We start from the raw sequence: 20,366 nt of genomic DNA on the forward strand, positions 1-20,366 counted from the left end.
ACAGGAAAGGCAGGGTCATTGCCAACAGCAGGGATTCTGGAGCCAAACTGCCTAGGTCTGAATCTGGCTCTGACACTTAGTGGTCATCTTACCTTGTGCAAGTTGCTTCCGTTTGTAACCCAGGGATGATAACAGTTCCAATGATATAGGGTTCTTGTGAAGATTAAATAAATCTATACCCATATACATGCAGTTGTCTGTGTGTATTTATAAATACACACAGACATATATCAACCACTTAAAACAGTGCCTGGCACACAGCAAATATATGTAAGTGCCAGCTAGCACTGCCTCAGCCAGGACTTCTGTGACTGGCGCTGAAAGGCAGCCTGACTGATAGTGCAGAGAGACAGAATAAGTGCAGGAGGGCTTCTCTGGGCCACGGAGTGCCAAGATGGGCTCCAGGAAAGTGGGATGAAAGTGGAAAACATCACATCATCTTTCAAAAAGGATACAAAGTCCACTTTCTAAAAACTGCAGGAATAAAATGTCCAGTGAAGTCAATACAGGAAGAAAGCACATTAGAAAACCGTCAGATGATGACACACGGGGGAAGGCTGAGGGGCTCTCAAGTAAGGAGGCACCTTGATGTCGTCAGCAGGAAGCCCAAACTGGGTCTGCTCACAGACACAGAGCGAGGCACAGAGTCCACAGGAGGCCCACTGTGAGCTCATCTCGGAGGTGAGGACAGGCCACGCTCAAGGGCAGGATGACATCTGGTTTCCCGTCACACACCCGCACCTGCTAACCAATACATAGTGTCCAGGTCTAATTTTAGACTCAGCAGCCGTGACAGCTGGGGGTTTTTTCTTTTAAACAAACTGTTTATATTTCATCACCAGTGCCGTGGCTGGCCATTACTCTCATGTTCCCTGGCAAAAGAAGGAATGAAAATAATCATGTGTCCTTTCTTTGCCATCCCCCCAAGACTGCCTCACTCAGAACACCTGCCTAAAGTGCCTTTCTAAATCCATGTCAAGAGGTAAGAAAATATGTTTCCTAGAGTCTGGCTCACAGCTTGCATCTTACCACCCCTTGCTCAGAAACCTTCGTGTGGCTACATGTTACTAAAAAGACAAAACCCACCATTCATACATAGCCTGGGATCCAAAGCACCCTACAGTTTCCTATAGTCCATTCTTCAGAAAAGTCCCTATTGCTACCAAACTCTTTGCTCAGGTATCAAGTCCATGACAACTGGATTCACATCCTGGCAACTCCCTGACTCTATCACCTTGAGCTAGTTATTTAACCTAAACTTCAAAACATTGCAGGTGAAAAAATCTAGCTTTGAGCTTGACATAGCAAATGTCAATAAACATTGGCCTACTGTGTCAGGAATCTGAAAGAAGAGTGTGTTGGAGAGGACAAGAATATAACAAACCAAATAAAAAAGGAAAGTATAATCAGTCACATCTTTCTATAGAGGAATCTGGTAACATGTATAAAAAGATAAAATGCATGTAATCTTTGACCCAGAAATCCCATTTTGCTCCATCTACTTCAAAAGGTCATTGGGTAAGTAGGGAAATGTGTAATCATGGGGATTTCATCACAGCATTGCTTGTAATGGCCAAACACCTAAATGCCTATTAGAAATGAGCCAAGAAAATCACACACACACTATTGCTAGGTGATGACAATTATTTCTTTGTTTTCCGGAACTGTTTAATATTTTTTACAAGATGCATGTATCATTTTTTCTAGAATAAGAGTGACAATTTAAAAACTAAGATTTAAAAAATAGACAAAGGAAAAAGATCCTGAAGAATGTCTGGGCTAGACTTCGCGAGCCAATTATTTTACATCTCACTGATGAAGGTTTGGTTCAGCTTCTCAGGCTAGCCAATGGCCAGGATAACAGAAAATCAAGGCTGAAACAAAGTACATGAAATGAAAAACTTTTGTGTTTTTTGTATAAAATGAGACAATTCTGTCCTTTTACTTCTTTATATATATATTTTTAAAGGCTCTATTCTCTGGCTATGCTTAATCCCAAATATCTAAGTTCTATGTGAGGTTCTTGTCAGGAAGGAGACTGAGGAAAAAAAAAACAACTAATGCACTGTTCAAAACAAACCCATCAGATGCAGTTAAGACTTGGCATTCACACCCATTCAGTGTATGGCATTCTGGAATTATCATGGAATATCTAGAGTTGTGGGGAGCAGTAATGATTTGGACAAGTGACAGAGCTTTAGAATGAATTTAGATTTGGGGGTTTTAGTTATTCGGATTTGAGGGTCTTAATGTTTCCACTAAAATGATAGGTACACAATTTTTAAAAATTTCAAACCATACAGGACAATACCAAAAAATGCAGTAAATTACCCTCTGAAGTCACAGTTCATGGTAACAATCACCATTCACATTTGGAGCTTGTTATATTTTACTTTTATTTTTAAACCTATCTCAAAATAATTAATCACTTCTCATTCATTATGTTGGCAAAATTGAAAAGCATGTTAATATTAAGTGCTGGCAATGTTGTAGGGAGATAAATGCTCAGGTACTGTTGATGAGAGTATAAATTAATGTATTAACACACTGGAGGAAATTTGACAGAATTTGTATAAACTAAAAATGTGTGTGTCCCAAGAACACAGCATACGGCTTTCTTTTACTGAGATATAACTCACATACTGTAAAATTCACCCAGTGGTTCTAGTTTATTCACAGAATTGTACAACCACCAACATTAGTTCCAGAACATTTCAGCACCCCAAAACAAACTCCATACCCATTCAAAGACATTCCCTACTCTCCTGACCTTCTTGCCACCAAGAGCAGGAATCTACTTTCTATCCCTATGCCTGCTCTGGACATTTCAGATAAAATGACTCATAGAATATCTGGACATTTGTAACTAGCTTCTTTAACTTAGCATAATGTTTTCCAAGTTTCATCCATGTTGTAACATGAATCATTACTCCATTTCCTCTTATGGCTGAATAATATTCCATTGTATGCGTATACCACATTTGTTTATATTTCATCAGTTGATGGACATCTGGCTTGTTTCCACATTCTTCCTATGATGAAATGAATAAGGACATAGACAAGTTTTTCTGTGTACATGTTTTCAACACAATGTAGAAATGCTGTGTCAAGTGGTAACTCTCAGTTTAACTTTTGAGGCATTGACAAACTGTTCTCTACAAAAGATGCACTTTCCTGCCAGTATATGCAGGTTCCAGTTTGTCCACATCCTCTCCAGCGCTTGTTATTGTGTGTCTTTCAGTATAGCCATCCTAGCATGTTTGAAGTGGTATCTCATTTTGGTTTTGATTTGCATCTTCCTAATGACTAATGATGTTGAACATATTTTCAGATGCTTATTGGCCATCTGTATAGGTTTTTGGAAAATATCTACTCAAAATTTTGCCCACCTTTTCATTGGGTTGTCTTTTTTATTATTAAGTTGTAATAGTGATATGAAAGATACTAGGCACTTATCTGACATAAACTTTGCAAATATTTTCTCCCATTCTCTGCATTGCTTTTTTTTAAAGGTTTTATTTATTTATCTTTGGGGGGGGAGAGAAGGAGAGAAATATCAATGTATGGTTGCCTCTCATGAGTACCCCGCTGGGAACTGGCCCGAAACCCAGGCATATGCCCTGATTGGGAATTGAACTGCGATCGTGTGGTTCACAGGCCCGCGCTCAATCCACTGATCTATACCAGCCAGATGGATTGCTTGTTTCATCTTCTTGACAATATCATTTGAAGCACAAAAGTGTTAAATTTTGATGCAATCAATTTTACCTATTTTTGTTTAGTTATTTGGGCTTTTTGGTATCATATCTAAGAAACCACTGCCTAATCCAAGATTACAAAGATTTATGCCTATGTTTTCTCCTAAGAGTTGTACAGTCCTAACTCTTTCATTTAGATCTTTGACCCATTCTGACTTAACTTTGTATTTGGTGTGAGGTAGAGGTCCAACTTCATTCTTTTGTTTGTGAATATTCAACTGTGCCAGCACCATTTGTTGAAAAAAGTTTCTTTCCCCATTGAATTGTCTTAACATATAACTTTTAAGAATATACCTCCAATGACCTGGCTCCAATGAGCTTGACTATGGCAGTAGTTACACATCTGTATAGATCTTTGTCAAAACTCACAAAACTGTACACTAAGAAGAATAAATTTTATTATATGTAAATAATACCCCAATAAACATGAGAGTTAAAAATTCTACTTCAGAGAAACATTCATATAGCACTTACAAGGATCACATGCCTTACCAATATTGCAGAGCTGTTTGTAATAAAAATAAACTGAAAACCACCAGAACATTTGTTAAAAAGAAAAAAGCTAAATACAATATGTATGATTATAAGGTTGAAGTTGATGCAACAGTTCAAAGGAACACGCTATATTTTATACATATAGTGGATAAAGTTTAGAAACATTCTATTAAGGGCACAACGATTCACACAGAATGAAAGTATGTATGTACAAAACCATATACAAAACCACAGTGTACAGGCACTGTGAGTACACATGTAAGTACCTAAAAGTATCTCTTAAAAGTCTAGAAAAATACTGAGTGCAGTGATATCACTCATTGCCTCTGGAGAAGGCAAGAGACATCAGGATGTATTAGGGTGGCCAGAAAGGCATTGACCACTATCATTTTCCCTCCAAAGGGAACTCTATTCATTAATTACTCGTGTGATTAAACATTAATAATGTGTAATCTATGTGAGTGGTAAACAGAGGTTAAAAGGATGAAATCACAGCTTTTTAATACATGTGTGCATTTGTGCATCCCTGCACCTACCCTACGTGTACACACACACACACACACACACACATACACAGGTGACCTTACCAATTTGGATTCTCCATACTTTCCCGAAAGACAGACTCTTCCTTCATGGACGCATACTGGGTCCACGTAAGGCAGTGACTCCGTATAGCCATGTTTCTCTCCTGAGGATTGAGCCACGACTCCTCTTCTAACTGGATATCGGGCACCTTTAAAATGCTCACCTGTCCAACAGAAAGAGGAAGGCTTTCTCAGTTTAGGAAGAGCAGGTTACATGAGGGTTGTGCCCAGAAGCGCTTTCGGTCTTGGGTAATTAAGAGAATAAGTGATCCTGATACATGGATGAAGGCTCACCAACAGCTCTAAGTCCTTCATAATCAAGCATGCTGCAACCTTACTAAATGCTGGTAAGGACGTGCAGACAGCCCAGCATTTATACAGGCTGCATAGTCCCTAGCCTGAGCTCCCTAACTGCTAAACACTAAGCAAATTATAGCCTCCACCAGGTCTCCTCTAGGGATGGTTATGCCCTTCTTAAATTGATGGGTTCTAATTGGGCCCATTTACGGGCTCACCTGCAGGATGATAGCAGGTAAAATATTTTCTTCATTTTAAACTCTGTTCAATACCTAGAAACGTATGCTTTCCTAGGTGGAAGAGACATGGAAAAAAACAAAGGCAGAATTGTAGAAGTTCAGAAGTGTCCTTAAATTACTTAAGAATTGAGATACAACACAAAGTGGAATGCCTTTCTAAATAATAGATTCAAGGTATGTATATAGGGCAAAGCAGGCAGGGCTTACACACACTGTGGAAAACTCCCAGAATAATTTGCTGCACCATATTGCAACACATTTTACCATCTGAAAAATAAAAGAAAGTTCCTTTTCACTGTCCTATCACCTTTCTTTCCACACAAGAATGTGGCAGTGTCTTAGCTCATGATAAGGAAATGACAGAAGCCAACACTTACTCTACAAACAGCTCAGCGATGTAATTTGCAAGCTAATAGGCAGGAGCCCCGCTGGGTTCCACATCACAGGTAGAATCACTTCCCAATTGAAACAATCATCTGAGACATTTTTAAAAGTGTAAATCAGGACGGTGTCCTCTTATTTCCTAATGATTCTAAGCAATGTGATTAAAAATTTCCACTTACCTTGTCTTCAACAATCACAGGTGTGCTGAAGGATTTCAAAGAGAGAAAACAATTTGCCATTGTGAAGATTGAGTGAGCAAGGCCATCACTTCACAGAAACATACACAAAAGGGCTTAGAGAGAGCACTGAGAACATTATACTCCCTGAAATAATGGTTCTCTGACAGTAAAATAAAAAGGAAGCTTTAATCTCCCTTACTAAAGATCTCACTAAATATTTACCATCTGATCCTTCTTACCTAAGGGTCATATCTGACCATGGACAGACAGGGAAAGATGGGTCACTTCACGTAAAATGTCCAAGGCATCTTTAAAATAATTGTAGACCAGCTCTATGTCCTCTAAGGGCCTTCCACAAGAGAGACATGGGACCGGAGGGAAAAGCCCTCTCCAGTGGCGTCTGCCAGAACTGAGGTTGGAAATAAAGGGCCTTTCTTCCTCTGAAGGGCTATGAGGTAGGCAAACTAGGAAAGTTCCAGCACTCCTTTCCATCAGAGAAGGCTCTTTTCACAACTATTGGAAAATCACCCAATGTTACACCAAAGCTGGTAAAATTTTGAAATGAATTTACCTTCCTTAAAATTTCCGGAACCACATTTCGACAGAGTGCTATCCTCTTTCTATAGATGACTCCTGTTGATACATCTAGAAACAGAAAATTTTACACTCAAAGAAATATTTAAGGAAATGTACTCTTTGTTTCAAGATCAATAAAACTTTTGAACATCAACCTCAATTTTCTAGAAGTAGAAACACTAAAGAAAATGTTTAACTCAACACTTAGTGTCTCTGACCACTTTTCTGGGCCAGCTCACTCCAGTATACTCATCTATGATCAAGAAATACATGTACAACAGCCACTCAGAAGTGCACATCTCAAGTCAAGGATGAAAGAATCACAAATTGGTCACTGCTATGCACTCCAATGACAATGGCCAATGGGCCCCCTGCTCAACTCACACAAAGAGAATGTTTAACGAGGGAGAGAAAAAGGGAGAGAGCCAGATTCTGCCACCTTCTGAACCAAACATGTTTTCAGGCCCAGACTTCTGGATACAAAATTTAAACTTGTAATTAATTATATTAAGCATACTTTTCTCTCACAGGCTCCCTGTGACTGGAACTACTCTGTTTTGGAAGGAAGTTTCCAGAATAGCACCAGGGGTGTAAAAAAATCAATAAATATGAGTTATGATAAAGGGAGACCACGTTAGAGAAAAAGACAAACTTTGAAGTGTTGCCGTTTGCTCTGTGAGTGACTGTAACTCAGCCATACCCTACTAGGTTTCCCACGGCTCTGGCTATAGGATCCCTGGGTCTCGGTGCAAACAAGCTTCTGACTGTTCCAAAGCTGCTGAGAGGGTAAGAAACTGGTTCGTCTTCTCTGCCACCTGGCACCACCCCTTGGGCTGTATTATCCAGTGTTTGCAGCACACGTCCTGAAAGTGGACGAGCCACTCCTGGCAGCCAAGATGCCCTTGTCACTGGTTGCGATTCTAATTATCATTCCTATACCACTCTGGAATATGTCCACTGTTCTCTCATTGGATCTTCACGACAATCTAAAAGCAGGTTTATTACCTGCCCATTTAACAGATGAAGAAATTGAGGCTGCAAGAAATTAGGTTATATAGATAGTAACAAAATCAGGACTCAAAATCAGATTTCTCTGATGCCAAATAACAAGTTCTTCCATGCTGAGTGCAGGTACCTGAGGAAATGTTTTTAAAAATATATTTGTAAGAATTACAGAAGTGCAGTAAACAGTTAAGATTCCCTTACTCTAGTCCAGGGATCAGTAAACATTTTCAGCAAAGGGAATGGCTTAGGGTTCATGAGCCACGTAGTCTCTGCTGCAACAACTCAACTCTGCTGTTGCCACAAGAAAGCAGCCATCAATACAATCTAAACAAACAGGCATAGCTGAGTGCCAATAAAACTTTATTTACAACAGAAGATAACGCAAGCATAATCTATCAACCCCTCCTCTAGTCAATAATGAACCATATTAAGTACAGGTATGACTCCACAATTTAATCTTTATAATCACATCTCATATACATGTTATTAATCACATCCACTTGCCATCTATAAAATAATATACGACATCGGGATCTAGCCATGTGACCTTGGGCAAGTTCTTTCTTTCTCTTTCCTGGTTTCTTTGTTCATTAAATAGGAGAAATAATAATACCTACCCCATACACTGTTCTGAAGATGAAGTGAGTTAATAAAAGAAAATGTGCATGGCACTTATTAAGTGCTCAAAAATGTTAGCTGTTAAAACTGTCATCAATGATTAACTGAGATAGAGAGAAGAGCATAGTAGGCAAGTACTCTCTTGCTGTTACTGCTGGTGCTCTTTTCCATCAGTGACCTCGGATACAGAGACACACCTCTTTAAAACATAATAGGCCACACACACACAAATACACAACCATTACAAAAATGAGCATCATTAAATGATCACCACTGAAGTGAGGTCGATTCAGAGAACTTACCTCTTCTTTCCTCCACTGTTCTGACAGAGATGACATTTTTATCCATGGGGTTTGGGTACTGAAAGGGAGCACATAAAGAAGAATCACTACCCACCTTTTACCAAAGTGAGTTATTTCATAGTATCCTCAGTGATGTGAGGAACAGGAAACATGTCCCCAGTTATGTCTAAGTCCACTTTTTTAATCAAGGGTCTTGAATTTACTGCTTCAACCTCAGTAAGTGAAATGCTCTCATCAGCGGGGCCCTGAGAAAATCTGAGGGGAACCTTCCTCACATCCAACCTAGCCTATGATACAGAGGGTGAGGTTAAGTTAAACAAGTCAATAAATATTAATATTGAACCAGCCTTATTCCATCAAGAGTGTTCTTTTGTGCCAGACACTGTGCTCAATGCTTTACTTGCTCAATCTTTTTTAAAATATTTTTTTAATTTAATTATTTTTCAAGTACAGTTTTCTATTACTCCCATCCCATCCCACCCCCTGTGCTCCCCCCTCCCTCCCATTTCCACCCTTCTCAGTTGTTGTCCTTGTATCCTTTGACAGTGACCAGAGGGAAGAGGGGAGGGAATTTCAGGGAAAAAGGGGAGGGATTTAGAGGAACATATACTTGCTCAAACTTATTTAAATCCCTTAATAGCCTCTCGTTGTGACTGGGCTGTGTGATGTCACTGTCCCACCTTTCAGAAATGGAACCTGAACAAAGGTCAGAAAGCTTAGGCTCACCCAGCTAGTGAGTGGGAGAGCCAGGAAATTAAACCAGGCCTGATGCAGAGGGCATTTCTTCACTACTACGCTGAACCACTGCCCAGCAGCGGGGTTAAGGTCACAGGGGTATAATGATGGCCGTATCCTCGTAATCTAAGCCATGTCCTCAATAAAGAGCTCATTTATTGACCAAATTGCCCTAAGAGACATCTTGGATATAAGGTTGCTGAAAGTTTCCATTTTTGTCCCAGGCAGTTTATATGCATCATTTCAGTTTAATTCTCAAAAGTATCCCATGAGCTATATATGCTGTTTTTTCCTTTTCACGTGTGACAAATAGGGCTCAAATAAAGTAAATAATTTGCTCAAAATCAGCCAGCTAATGAGCACCAGGACTGTAATTTACTCACAGACACTCTATGTTGCCTTCAAAGCCTGTCCACCCAGCCCACACTCAAACCACTCAGGTTACTCAGACCCACCCCTTTCCACTGCCCAGATGCAAAACAAGAGTCTTAGAGAACAGAAGGGACTTCCTCAAAACCATTGGACAGAGTGGCTGCTGACTCGGGCCTACCAAGCGCCCCTTGGGCTCTTTTCCACAGAGGTGTACTGCTTCATCATGAGATCAAATCTGGAAATTACAGGAAGTCATATCCAAGACCTCATAAGCTGCTAAGGGGAGGTGAGAGCAGCCAACTTGAACTGTAAGTTATCTGAACCCCAGGAAATAGTATGCAAAACTCGGTGAGTCTCCCCAATCCTGCACAGCTGCATGCATGTGTGTACGTGTGTGCATACACATGAGGCTGACTGACTGTTGAGGTTGACTGACTGACTGTTTGATTTCCAGAGAAAGGAGTCCTTCACTTTCACACATTCTTAAAGACATCTGTGGCCTCCAAAGGACACTGGATTAGACCAGAGGCTCTATGAAAGCAGGAACATCATCTATTTAAGTCACTCCCATATCTCCACTACCTAGCACAGTGTCTGGCACATAGCAGGCCCTCAACAAATACTTGCTGGATGAAGAAATGAGTTGGATGATAAACCTCTCTGACCTCAGGGATCAGGTTGGAAAATAAACCTTATTTCTTATTTGGGACCAATGTGTGAAGACCAGTCTTAGTCCTCAGCAGCCTCACACCTCATCATGCCCTCTGCTACAAACTGTCACTCACACTTTCATTCTGGCAACTGCAGTCTTGATAACCAATCGGAAACACGGCTTTTGGAATAGGTTTGTTCATCTTTACCCCAAAAATAAATTGCTCAAAACGATGATGACTGCTTTCTCCAAATTTAGACTTCAGTGTCTCTTGAAGTTAAGGTCCATTATGGACAGTCAGGTTTAGCTATTCTGTTCCTTGGCAAGGGGCCTCACCTTCAAGGATGAGGGACGAACAACTGTATCCCCCATGAAGCAAAGGTAGTACTTCCTCATAGAAAAGATGACAGTGTGGTGATACCAGAGGGAAAGGTAGGGTGGGAGGAGGGAGAGGAGGCTATGGGGGGATAAAAGGTGATGGAAGGAGACTTGACTTCAGATGGTGAACCCATATACAATATACAGATGATGTATCACAGAATCCTACCCCAAAACCTATATGATTTTATTAACCATGTCACCCCAATAAATTCAATTTTTTTATTTTAAAAATATTTAAAGTTCACACAGATGCCCTGAATTGTGTGCATGTGTGTGTGTTGTATGTGAACCAGAACTTTCACAGTAAGGTAAATAAGAGTACTTCCTTTACTACAGTCCTAGTTCACCCATTTTACACTCATCGACACATCCTGACTGAATACTGTAAATACAATGTAAGTGGTAGAAAAGTGACTAAACTAAACTCTGAAAGAAGGTAGGCCTGTAATCACCAGAGAAGGACAGTGATCAAAGTTTTCAGTTATCACTTTGTTATCTATCAAATTCCTAAAGAGTATAGTTAACTCAGAAACTCACACTTTTGCACAATTGTTATACTTATTTATTAAGTCTAACGGTATCGATTTAAATAACAGTAAAAACTCTTTCTTTTTCATTCAATTTTCTTCAGTAACTACCATGCTAGGCACTGTTCCAGGCACCAAGAATATAGTACTAAAACAAAGCTGTAGCCACTTAAAGAGCATACGTGTTAGTTTGGGAAATGTCATATATATTTGTTCCCTGAACTAATATAATCAGGAGAAAATAAATCACACTAAGAGATAATACAGGGATGAAAAACTGCAGGAGAGACCACTGTCTCTCCTGCAAATAAATACTTATTTGCAAGGCCACCCATTGGACAATGCTTGGAAATAAAAATAAAATGAAATGAAAGTTTTATTAACCAAACACAAGAGACCCTGAACAATTCACTCTAATAAAGTCATCTGCAAGATTCAAGTCATTTTCCTATGTAACTACTTTTGGAGTTGGACGGACATGAGCCACCAGTTTCCACAGGAGAATGGGAAAAGGAATTAGAGGTTTGTTTACAATAGCTAAATACTGGCATAAAAGGAGTACGTTTGAAGTTTTTTAAATTTAAGGATTTATTGTGCTGAGGCTCCCCCTACCTGGTATTACTGGAAATGATGTGACATCATCTCGGGGTAACTTGAATATTCATGATTTAATTCACAAAAACTGAAGTCAGATAATCAGGAGTGAAGGAAAGCTGCTCAGAGACAGTCACCACCAGCAATGCCAATTTGCAGAGGCAGGAAGAAGGTGACCAGGTTTTCTTGGACACCTTTCCAAAAAGTGTGACAGTGGAATGGATCCAGCTGGGTCAGGAGCAGCCAACTTCTTGAGCATCTCCAGTGCCCGTGCAGGGTGCTGCATTAGATGCTGCCACATGTATTATCTCACTGAGCCCTCTCCCAAATGAGCAAGCTTATTAACCAGTGTTGAGATAAGGGGTCTTTGTGTTAAAAACATGATGGCATAAAGCCTGCATGCAAGCAAAGTCAGGCTGGGATTTTCCAGTCCTCACTCCTCACTAGAAACTCTCGTGAGAGTAAAGTGGTTTGATGACCCAGATACCTTCCAAACCCCTCACCACCCTTGGACTTGGCTCAGTGGATCATGAACTGCAGTGGCATAAGAATTACTGCATGGCGCTGTGTACACTCTCCATGCAGCCATATTTTCTGGGTGACTCAAGGGATTTTTTAAGGTATATGTGCCTATAATTTTTACTTTCTTCACAGAATGCATAAACTAACTCCTTTCCCCAAGATATCAATCTATTGCAAATAATCACTGTACATTATACGTATTTAATAATCTAACAAGAGTAAAATGTAGATTCACCTACATTGTTGTATACCTTACTTTTATTTATTTTTTACATATTAAAAGGTAAGAGGCCAAAAACTTGCAGAATACTTGGTAAAAAAATAAATAAACATGAAAACAAACACATCACTATGAAAAGCAAGGGGCCAAGAAATTGTGTCCATCTAATTCCAGGAATAACATTGCATATATTTGTGGGAGGAGCTTCATGAAGACTCAGTATTTACCTTTCTTATTTACAGGAGAAAACATATATATAAGTCTACTCTTAAGACAGTAAGGAGTTAGTAAAACATCAACTTTCCTAAAAGCTCAGAAGTCACAGCCTGCCTTTTATAATACACTCCCCACTCCCCCCACCCCCCTGAAAAAAAAGAGAACCAGTGGCCTCAAAGGGAGTCACTGTTTACCAGCTTCCAAATAGCAGGATCCAAGAAAGCACAAGGAAGCAGTTGAGCTGACAGATCTGTATGATTAGTCCTGCAAAGATGACAAAGTATGTCTGGTATATTAACACATCTGTTTCATAAGCGCTAAGGGAATCTTTGCTACCCAGACTGCTTCCAAACATGTACGTGCAAAAGGGTAGAGTTGCTGACAACAGAATTAATGTTTAGCTGCAAAAAGAAATCACCATGGGCTATACCAAATTCCCTTTAGGAGCTAGCTACATGCATCTATCTCAGAGGAAAAGCAAAGTTAATTTTATAACAATATCAAAGGGGTCAATGATTAATCAAAATTTCGAGGATAAAAGACTGTGTTTAAGTCAATAGATACTTTAAATGGCTGTCCATTGGCCTTTTGGGACAGCAGGATGATGAAGTAGAAAGAACAAAGGACTAGGAGCCAAGACATGCAGACCAAGATGTTGCCATCTGTGAAGCTTGGGTGGTGGACCACCAGATGGGCCTCCAAGGCCCTGTGGCTAGGCAGTTATCAGACTGAACAAAGGCCAACCACCAGCACATGACCCTCATTCATTCAAAAATGTCCTAATACCCTGGCTGGCGTGGCTCAGTGTATTGAATGCCACCCTGTGAATCAAAGGGCCACCGGTTCAATTCACAGTTAGGGCACATGCCTGGGCTGCAGGCCAGGCCCCCAGCAGTGTGTACGCAAGAGGCAACCACACATTGATGTTTGTCTCCCTCTCTTTCTCCCTCCCTTTCCCTCTCTAAAAATAAGAATAAATAATTTTGTTTAAATTTCTTAAAAAAATAAAATTAAAAAATGTTCTAATAATTGGAAATGACATAATGAAGTTCTTTGAAAGGAACAGCTTATAATTGTGGCACAAAGGAAAATCCTCTTATCTCAATATTACATACCTAAACCCAATACATTAAAGATACAGTCAAAATCTCCAAAATAACTGATCAACACTCTCCCAAAGTACCACAGTCCAGAAAGACAAAGAAAGACCAAAGAACTCTCCCCTGTCGGAGAAGACTAAGACATGGCAACTACTCAATACATGCAATACGGGATCCTGGATTGGGTCCTACCCTGGAAAAACAGTGTTGGTGGACAATTGCCAAATTCTGAATAAGCTCTACAGATTGGTTAATATTGTAACAATGTTATTTCCATGAGTTTAAAAATTGTACAGTGGTTTGAGGAAGCTGGATAAAGAGTACACTGAAAATCTTTGCTGTTTTTATAACATTTTACAAGTCAAATTACTTCTGAATTAAAGGTTAAGAAATAAAAAGCTCTAAGTGTTGAAACAGAATGAATTTTAGAATCCAAGAGACCTCCATCTGAAGCCCAACTGTGGGAGTCTTGGACAAATTAATTTAATCCCACTCTGTCTTAGTTTCTTCATCTGTAAAATGAGACAAAAATGCTGACCTCAAAGAGTTGACATAGGAATTAAAGGAAAGAGTTTTATGTAAGTGTAACACCTGGCACCATGCAGGTCCTCATTAAACAGTAGCTGGTTGTGCTACTAAAGAATGAATCAACATTTTTGAAAACTTGGTTTCAAAGCTTCTATCTTTATCTTGCAATTTACCACTGTGTGACATTAAACACACTACTGGCATCCACCTGTGATCCAAATATATTTCAATGATGACTTAAAAATTATTGGGAGATACTTCTTATTGCCCTCGATGAGACAAACCTCACACTCACACTTTAGCAATTCAGATTTTGTATAAGACACAAGGTCCCCCCTGACACACCCCTCCCCACTAGCACTGGGGAAAGCTCCACTCAGAGTACTAGATAGAAAGCTAACTTTTTTAAAAAGGCATTAAGTTTTAAGTATTCTAAAAGTTGTCACAGATTTGTAAGTAACATACAAACCTTGCCTCACACTATACATCAGTGTTATGTCCCTGAGAAAGCACTCATCACAAAAAAGGACTGTATCTCCCTCTGTCCCCCTTGACAGAGAGCTCCTTGAGGCCAGAGCCTTATTTTATCTAGCTTCTCTCACCTGCTGGGGCGCACACTGAGGAATGTCTATTAGTAGACACATAATTAATGTTTACCAGTACTTGAATAGTTAAAAATCTCCTGTCTTTTATGCAGTGATTAAGCTACAACTTCCATAAGTTACCAACTACACTTTTATGTTATTTAAATGACACTTTACAAATAAATCATAATTCAAATATGCAATTTATTCATGCTCACTCCATCCTTTATTACTCCAAGTTCGTAAACATTTCTGCAGACTACTTCTTAGCATTTTACTTTTAGGTTCATGAAATAAATGTAACAAATTATTAGTAATAGTACTAACACAATTTTTAACAAGAACTTTTAAAGCACCTACTGTGTGCCGCCATTAAGCTACATCTATGCAGCTATGTGCATTATCCAATTTGTTTTCCCCCGACTGCATAAGATAGTTATTCTGCTTCTTATTTTGCAAACTGAGACACAGAAAAATGAACCGACATGCCTAAACTCACAGAGCTGGAAGGACTCCACACCCCCACTGGATGTCAGAGCCTACACTCTCGTGTCTGCACTGCTGTCTTCCCTGTCGTACCTAATCTTTTAGAAAAATTGAGGACAGAAAGGTAAAAGGGAAGAAACACTATTACAGTGTGCATCAAGAGATAAACAATCATTAGGTTAAACTGGGCTTATCATGTGTCAAATCATTTATTTTGGAAATGGGGGCTCAGCCCAAACATTTCAGGAGCTCTGCGGGGACAGACAGTTCAGTGTCAGATCTGCAAGTGGGGAGAGATAGGATCAGAAATGGAAACATTATTAATTACCCAATCAACTTTCCACTCTAAATGGAAATAGCCAATCATAAATCCCCTTTACGATTTTAAGGGCAAACACTCAAACCATTTTGTTCAGTACATCAGACTCTTAGCTACAATAAATAAAACCCGAGGCCACAGTGTTGAAGCAAAGAAATTATTTTAATCTGTCCACTTTATTACAGTCCACAAAGTAAGGACATGTCACTGAATGCCACAATGACTTGGTCTGAGATTACGTACAGCTAAATCCCAGAAGAGTGTATTTCATTCATTCATTCAATAAGGATTTGCTGAGTATCTACTATGTTCCAGGATCTGTTTGGGAACTTGGGATACATCAGGAACAAATGACACAATCTCAGCCTATGAAGCTTTTACACTCTGGGAGGTCTTTCACAATGACCCTTTTGCCTATAGCATTAAATAAATAAATAAGCACACAAATAGTACAGTAAGAAAAACTATAACTTCTCTGGCCTCATTTGAGAATAGACAAGAATATCCAGTCAACACAATGGTGCTGGGTCCTTTATAATGACTTGAAATTTTAGGTATGAAGTCTCTGAATCCAGGTTAGGAAAGGCAAGCCCATTAAACAGACCCACGTGGGCTTCCAGAGTCTAGTGAGCTTCTAGACCACTAAGTTCACCTCTGCAACTTTGTGCTCACTTTGTCATGCAAAGAAAGAAAACAGTACACACTGCCGAGTGCACTGACACTATATACAGTTAATGGAAAGCACGGTTGAGCATTTGAGGAACAAACCATTTGGGGCTGTGCAGCACCTACTATGAAGAGTTCGCTGGGAACCATGATACACATTTCATGAACAAAGAGTGCTATGGTGTTTGTTGCCAAGGTGCCACTTTGCTTTAAAAATGTGCAGCTAGTATTTTGCCTGTGGTACCCACCAGGCAGGTGTAAGAAGAGCAAATATTTCTCCAGTTTTAAAAATAGTAGTATATTATAACTTGGAAGGCAAGTTCTAACATACCAAAAGCCCCAGATCAGTAGACTCCACTTAAAATAGAACCTCCTCTGTGCTGAAGAGGCTTCAAACAAACCACTGTGCAAAATCAGGCTAGATGCTTCCCAGAGATCCTCATATGGCTGGCCCTTCTGCTGAGCGCTCACAAAGACTAAAAAAAAAAGTATATTTTGCCAAAAAGATCATTCTTACTACTTCAGGCTTATAAAAAGCTTATGCTTGTCAAACTGTTCCACATTTGATCTTCCCAGAGCTCCTGGGAGATGGGTGGGGCCCATGGCACCCACAGAAGAGAAGTTAAGACAGCAGGGTTGTTGCCTTACACAGTTGTGTATTTTGTTCAGTGCAAAAAAGCTCCTTTGGCCCCGGGGCTGCAGCCACCCAGAGGAAGGAGTGTTTGTTCTAATTTGCAGAATGAGGCCCATTTGCTCTCCTCCAGCCCTGCTTACTGTGAGTTCATGGAAGAGAAGTTCTAGATGATGCCTCTTTCTAATTCGCACAAGAACACTGCAGGCGCTGGTGAAAACTGTTTCCCAAAGCCACCCAAAAACTGCTTTAAATGGGGACAGCACAATGACTGGAGTCCAGGTCTACTGACTTCCGGTGCACGACATTCAATAATGTAAGGTGAAAATTCTCCCTGCCATTGGACTTTCTGATGTTTCAGAAAGATGCTCACAGCCTTTTATAGCTCATAGCAGATCTGTGAAGTCTGCTTCTGAGTAAAAAAACCAGAAATGTAGTGTCGTCCACACCGTTAACACTGTGCTATCACTTGGCCTTTTCTGAAAATGTTCCCCTTCCCTACCTTCCAAAACATCCTCTTCAGTCTTTCTGTACCATGAGCCAAGGACTCAGCTGAGTATTCTGTAATAACTCTTCCAGACCCTAACTAAATGGAGCTCCATAGGTGACCTTAGCTTACAACATATGGCACACAAAAACCTCCCAGCTGAGCCCAGTCAACCATAGAATCATGAGAATTAAAATTTATCATTGGTTTAAGCCACTAAATTACAAGGTGATTTGTTACACTGCTACAGATAACCAAAACCCTGTGTTTCTCACCCTGTTATTGAGCAAAGCTATACCCTTCTATCAGATACAAAAAGTCCACCCAGATGAATGAACCCTGAGAGAAGACTGTGGCCAAAAAGAAACTGAAATTGGATACAGAGGGTAGCAGAGTTGATTCTGAAACATTTTACTCCCTCAATACAATTGGTTCTCTGTATCCAAACTACTATGGATTAAAAATAGTAAAAAAAAAATCCCAGAAAGTTCCAATAAGCAAAACTTGAATTTGCCACACACTGAACACTATGCTAAATCCACAGAAATGATGTGTACGCATACACCCTTCTGTGGCCTATATGCAAATATAGTTTATATGCAAATACAATGGCATTTTTTATCAGGGACTTCAGCATCCGTAGATTCTGGTATGGAAGCGGGGGTGGTCTTGAAACCAGTCTCCCGGGGATACCAGGACTTCAGGAGACCTCCCTGCTGTATTCAGTCACAACACCATGAACTTTCCCTGCACAAATACACATCAAGAATTAAAATTGTGTTCATCTATTCATTTTTATTAACATCACTCTCATCCACGAGAGACCATCAGCTTCAAGAGAAGAGAGCCCAGCATACAGAGGAAAGTATTTCTAAACTCCTGTGGAATGAGTGGGGGACAGATGGGGGGCAGCAGGGATTATTTAGCCCAGGATCTCGACATGTGCCCAGGATCTTGACACGTGCCAAGCACTCTAAATGACAGCCTCGAACTGTGCTACATGCTTCTGCATGAATGAGTCCTGCCCCGAAGAAGCTTAGCATCTAATGAGGGTAAAAAACATATGCAGGAAGTAACTGTCCACACTGTGGAAGGCGGTCGGTAAGGCCCAAAATGCCCCTCCAGTTCTGCCAAGGCAGAGATCACCTCTTGACCAGGGAAAATCCACAAAGGCTCTCCAAGGAGCAGTGGCATTAGAGAATCCACCCCCTAAGGGCCAGTCCTAACAAGATATGGGTGTTGGCTGCATATCTTTGAGCCCAGGAGCCTGGCCTAAGGCAAGGACTACACCAGATCCCTAATTCATGCTTCATTCATTTATTCATTCCTCATTCACCAGACTTTTTTATCGAGCACCTAGCAGGTGCTAGACACTCTTCTAGACACTAGAAGCCAATGGACAATAACAAGCTGGCCTTCCCTCCAAGCACGCCTCCATGGTGGTATCCCGTTCACCAGCATCCTACTCAGTCCTTTGGGATCCAAGCTCCTAACTTTGCCGTCTCCACTAATAAGAGTCAGGTCTTATCACAAAAAAACCCACTTTCCTCCCCCAGCATCCCCCTTAGTTTTGCTTCTGAGTAGCATATGGAGCATACTGCTTGGTGGCTGCTGCTTACTGAAAATTTTTGAAATCTTGCTTAAGAATGTGAAAGCTGAAGGGAAATCTAAAAGATAACACTCAGCTTAGAAGCAGATACTGAGGCCTGCAGAGAAAATGACCTTTGACCAAGGTCATCAAATGAACTAATTAAAGGCAAAGCCAGACTAGAGTCCAGGGGCCCCACCTCCCAGGCCTGGGTGCCTTTGGTTTTTCAAAGTTTCCACTCTCCTATCCCCAGGGGCCACAGTCCCAGAAAGAGCCTTTGGAAAAGAGAGGGCCATAGAGGGCTCTGGCTAGGATGCTCAGTTATAGTAGTAGACACACAACACACACATAACATTTGGAGGCCTTACTAAGCATCAGTCACGCCATAATCATTTTGCATGACTTACCTCAGTCGATTCCTCACAGCCAACCCTTCGAATTTATACTATGATGTTCACCACTTCACAGATTACAAAACCAAGGCTCAGGGAGCGAAGCAATCTGCCCAAAGTCCCACAGCCCTTCAATAAAAGAGGAAGTGCGGAGGCGATAGAAAGAATACAGGGTAAACGAAGAGGATGGCTGCAATGGCCTCCACTAGCTTTTAAGGGGTCACCAATGTATGAGAAAGACCGACAAGTCAACGGGGCTCCAGAACGTGGGTTTCCTGTAACTCTCCCCATAAGCCTCTTGAGGCCACACACGGAGCCTTCACTTCAGCCAGAGGGGGGAGCGAGCCTTCGAGGAAACTGCATCTCCACCCTCGCCCAGCACATCCAGAAGATGAAACCGCAACTGGATAACATGGGGGGTGCGGCCTTCCGCGGGTGGAGGGGAAAAGAGCGGAAAGGGCACAAGAGGCGACAATAAGAGGGAAAGGAAAGGGGACAAGAGAGGACAAGAGTGGAGAGAGTGGAGAGGGACAAGGGGGGAGTACTAGGGGGAGAGGGGACAAGAGGGAAGAGAGGACAAGAGGGGACGAGAGGGAACGAGAGGGGTGGGAGAGGTGGAGACAGGGGAGACAAGAGGAGGAGAAAAGGGGCAGCAACGGGGAGCCGGCGTCTTGAGCTCAGACTGCTGGCCGGGCGCAGACGGCGCGCGAGAACGCGAGCCCCGGCCGGACCCGAGTGGAGTGGGTACCTTTCGGAGGAAGCTGGCGACCACCTGCTCGAAGGGGTACTTGTACACCTGGTGCACATCCACAGTGACGCCCATTTCTGCGCGCTGCGGCCCCACGCGCCCACCACGCCTCCGCAAGCGCAAGACACCCGAGCTCCGCCCTGGCCGCAGGCGTCCACAGCGGAACGGCCAAGGGGGGGGC

At 41.2% G+C, this 20,366-nt stretch overlaps 1 protein-coding gene across 2 annotated transcripts in view; it reads right to left on the minus strand.

The window, feature by feature from the left end:
• Positions 1–20,366, minus strand: part of PRELID2 (PRELI domain containing 2) — a 72,402-nt gene extending 52,036 nt beyond the window's left edge. The window contains exons 1-4 of one of the 2 annotated variants that reach the window (XM_037063122.1): positions 20,186–20,366; positions 8,438–8,495; positions 6,508–6,581; positions 4,841–5,001 (exon numbers count right to left, since the gene is read on the minus strand). In XM_037063122.1, the coding sequence (XP_036919017.1) occupies positions 4,841–5,001; positions 6,508–6,581; positions 8,438–8,495; positions 20,186–20,260 (368 nt within the window). In that variant the 5' untranslated portion in view covers positions 20,261–20,366. Of the gene's footprint in view, positions 1–4,840; positions 5,002–6,507; positions 6,582–8,437; positions 8,496–19,452; positions 19,719–20,185 lie in introns of those variants that run through there. The other variant, XM_037063131.1, reaches the window with a different exon arrangement.

The sequence above is a fragment of the Sturnira hondurensis genome, unplaced genomic scaffold (genome assembly GCF_014824575.4).
Source record: "Sturnira hondurensis isolate 20B ecotype Veracruz unplaced genomic scaffold, ASM1482457v3 Scaffold0001120, whole genome shotgun sequence".
NCBI lineage: Eukaryota > Metazoa > Chordata > Mammalia > Chiroptera > Phyllostomidae > Sturnira > Sturnira hondurensis.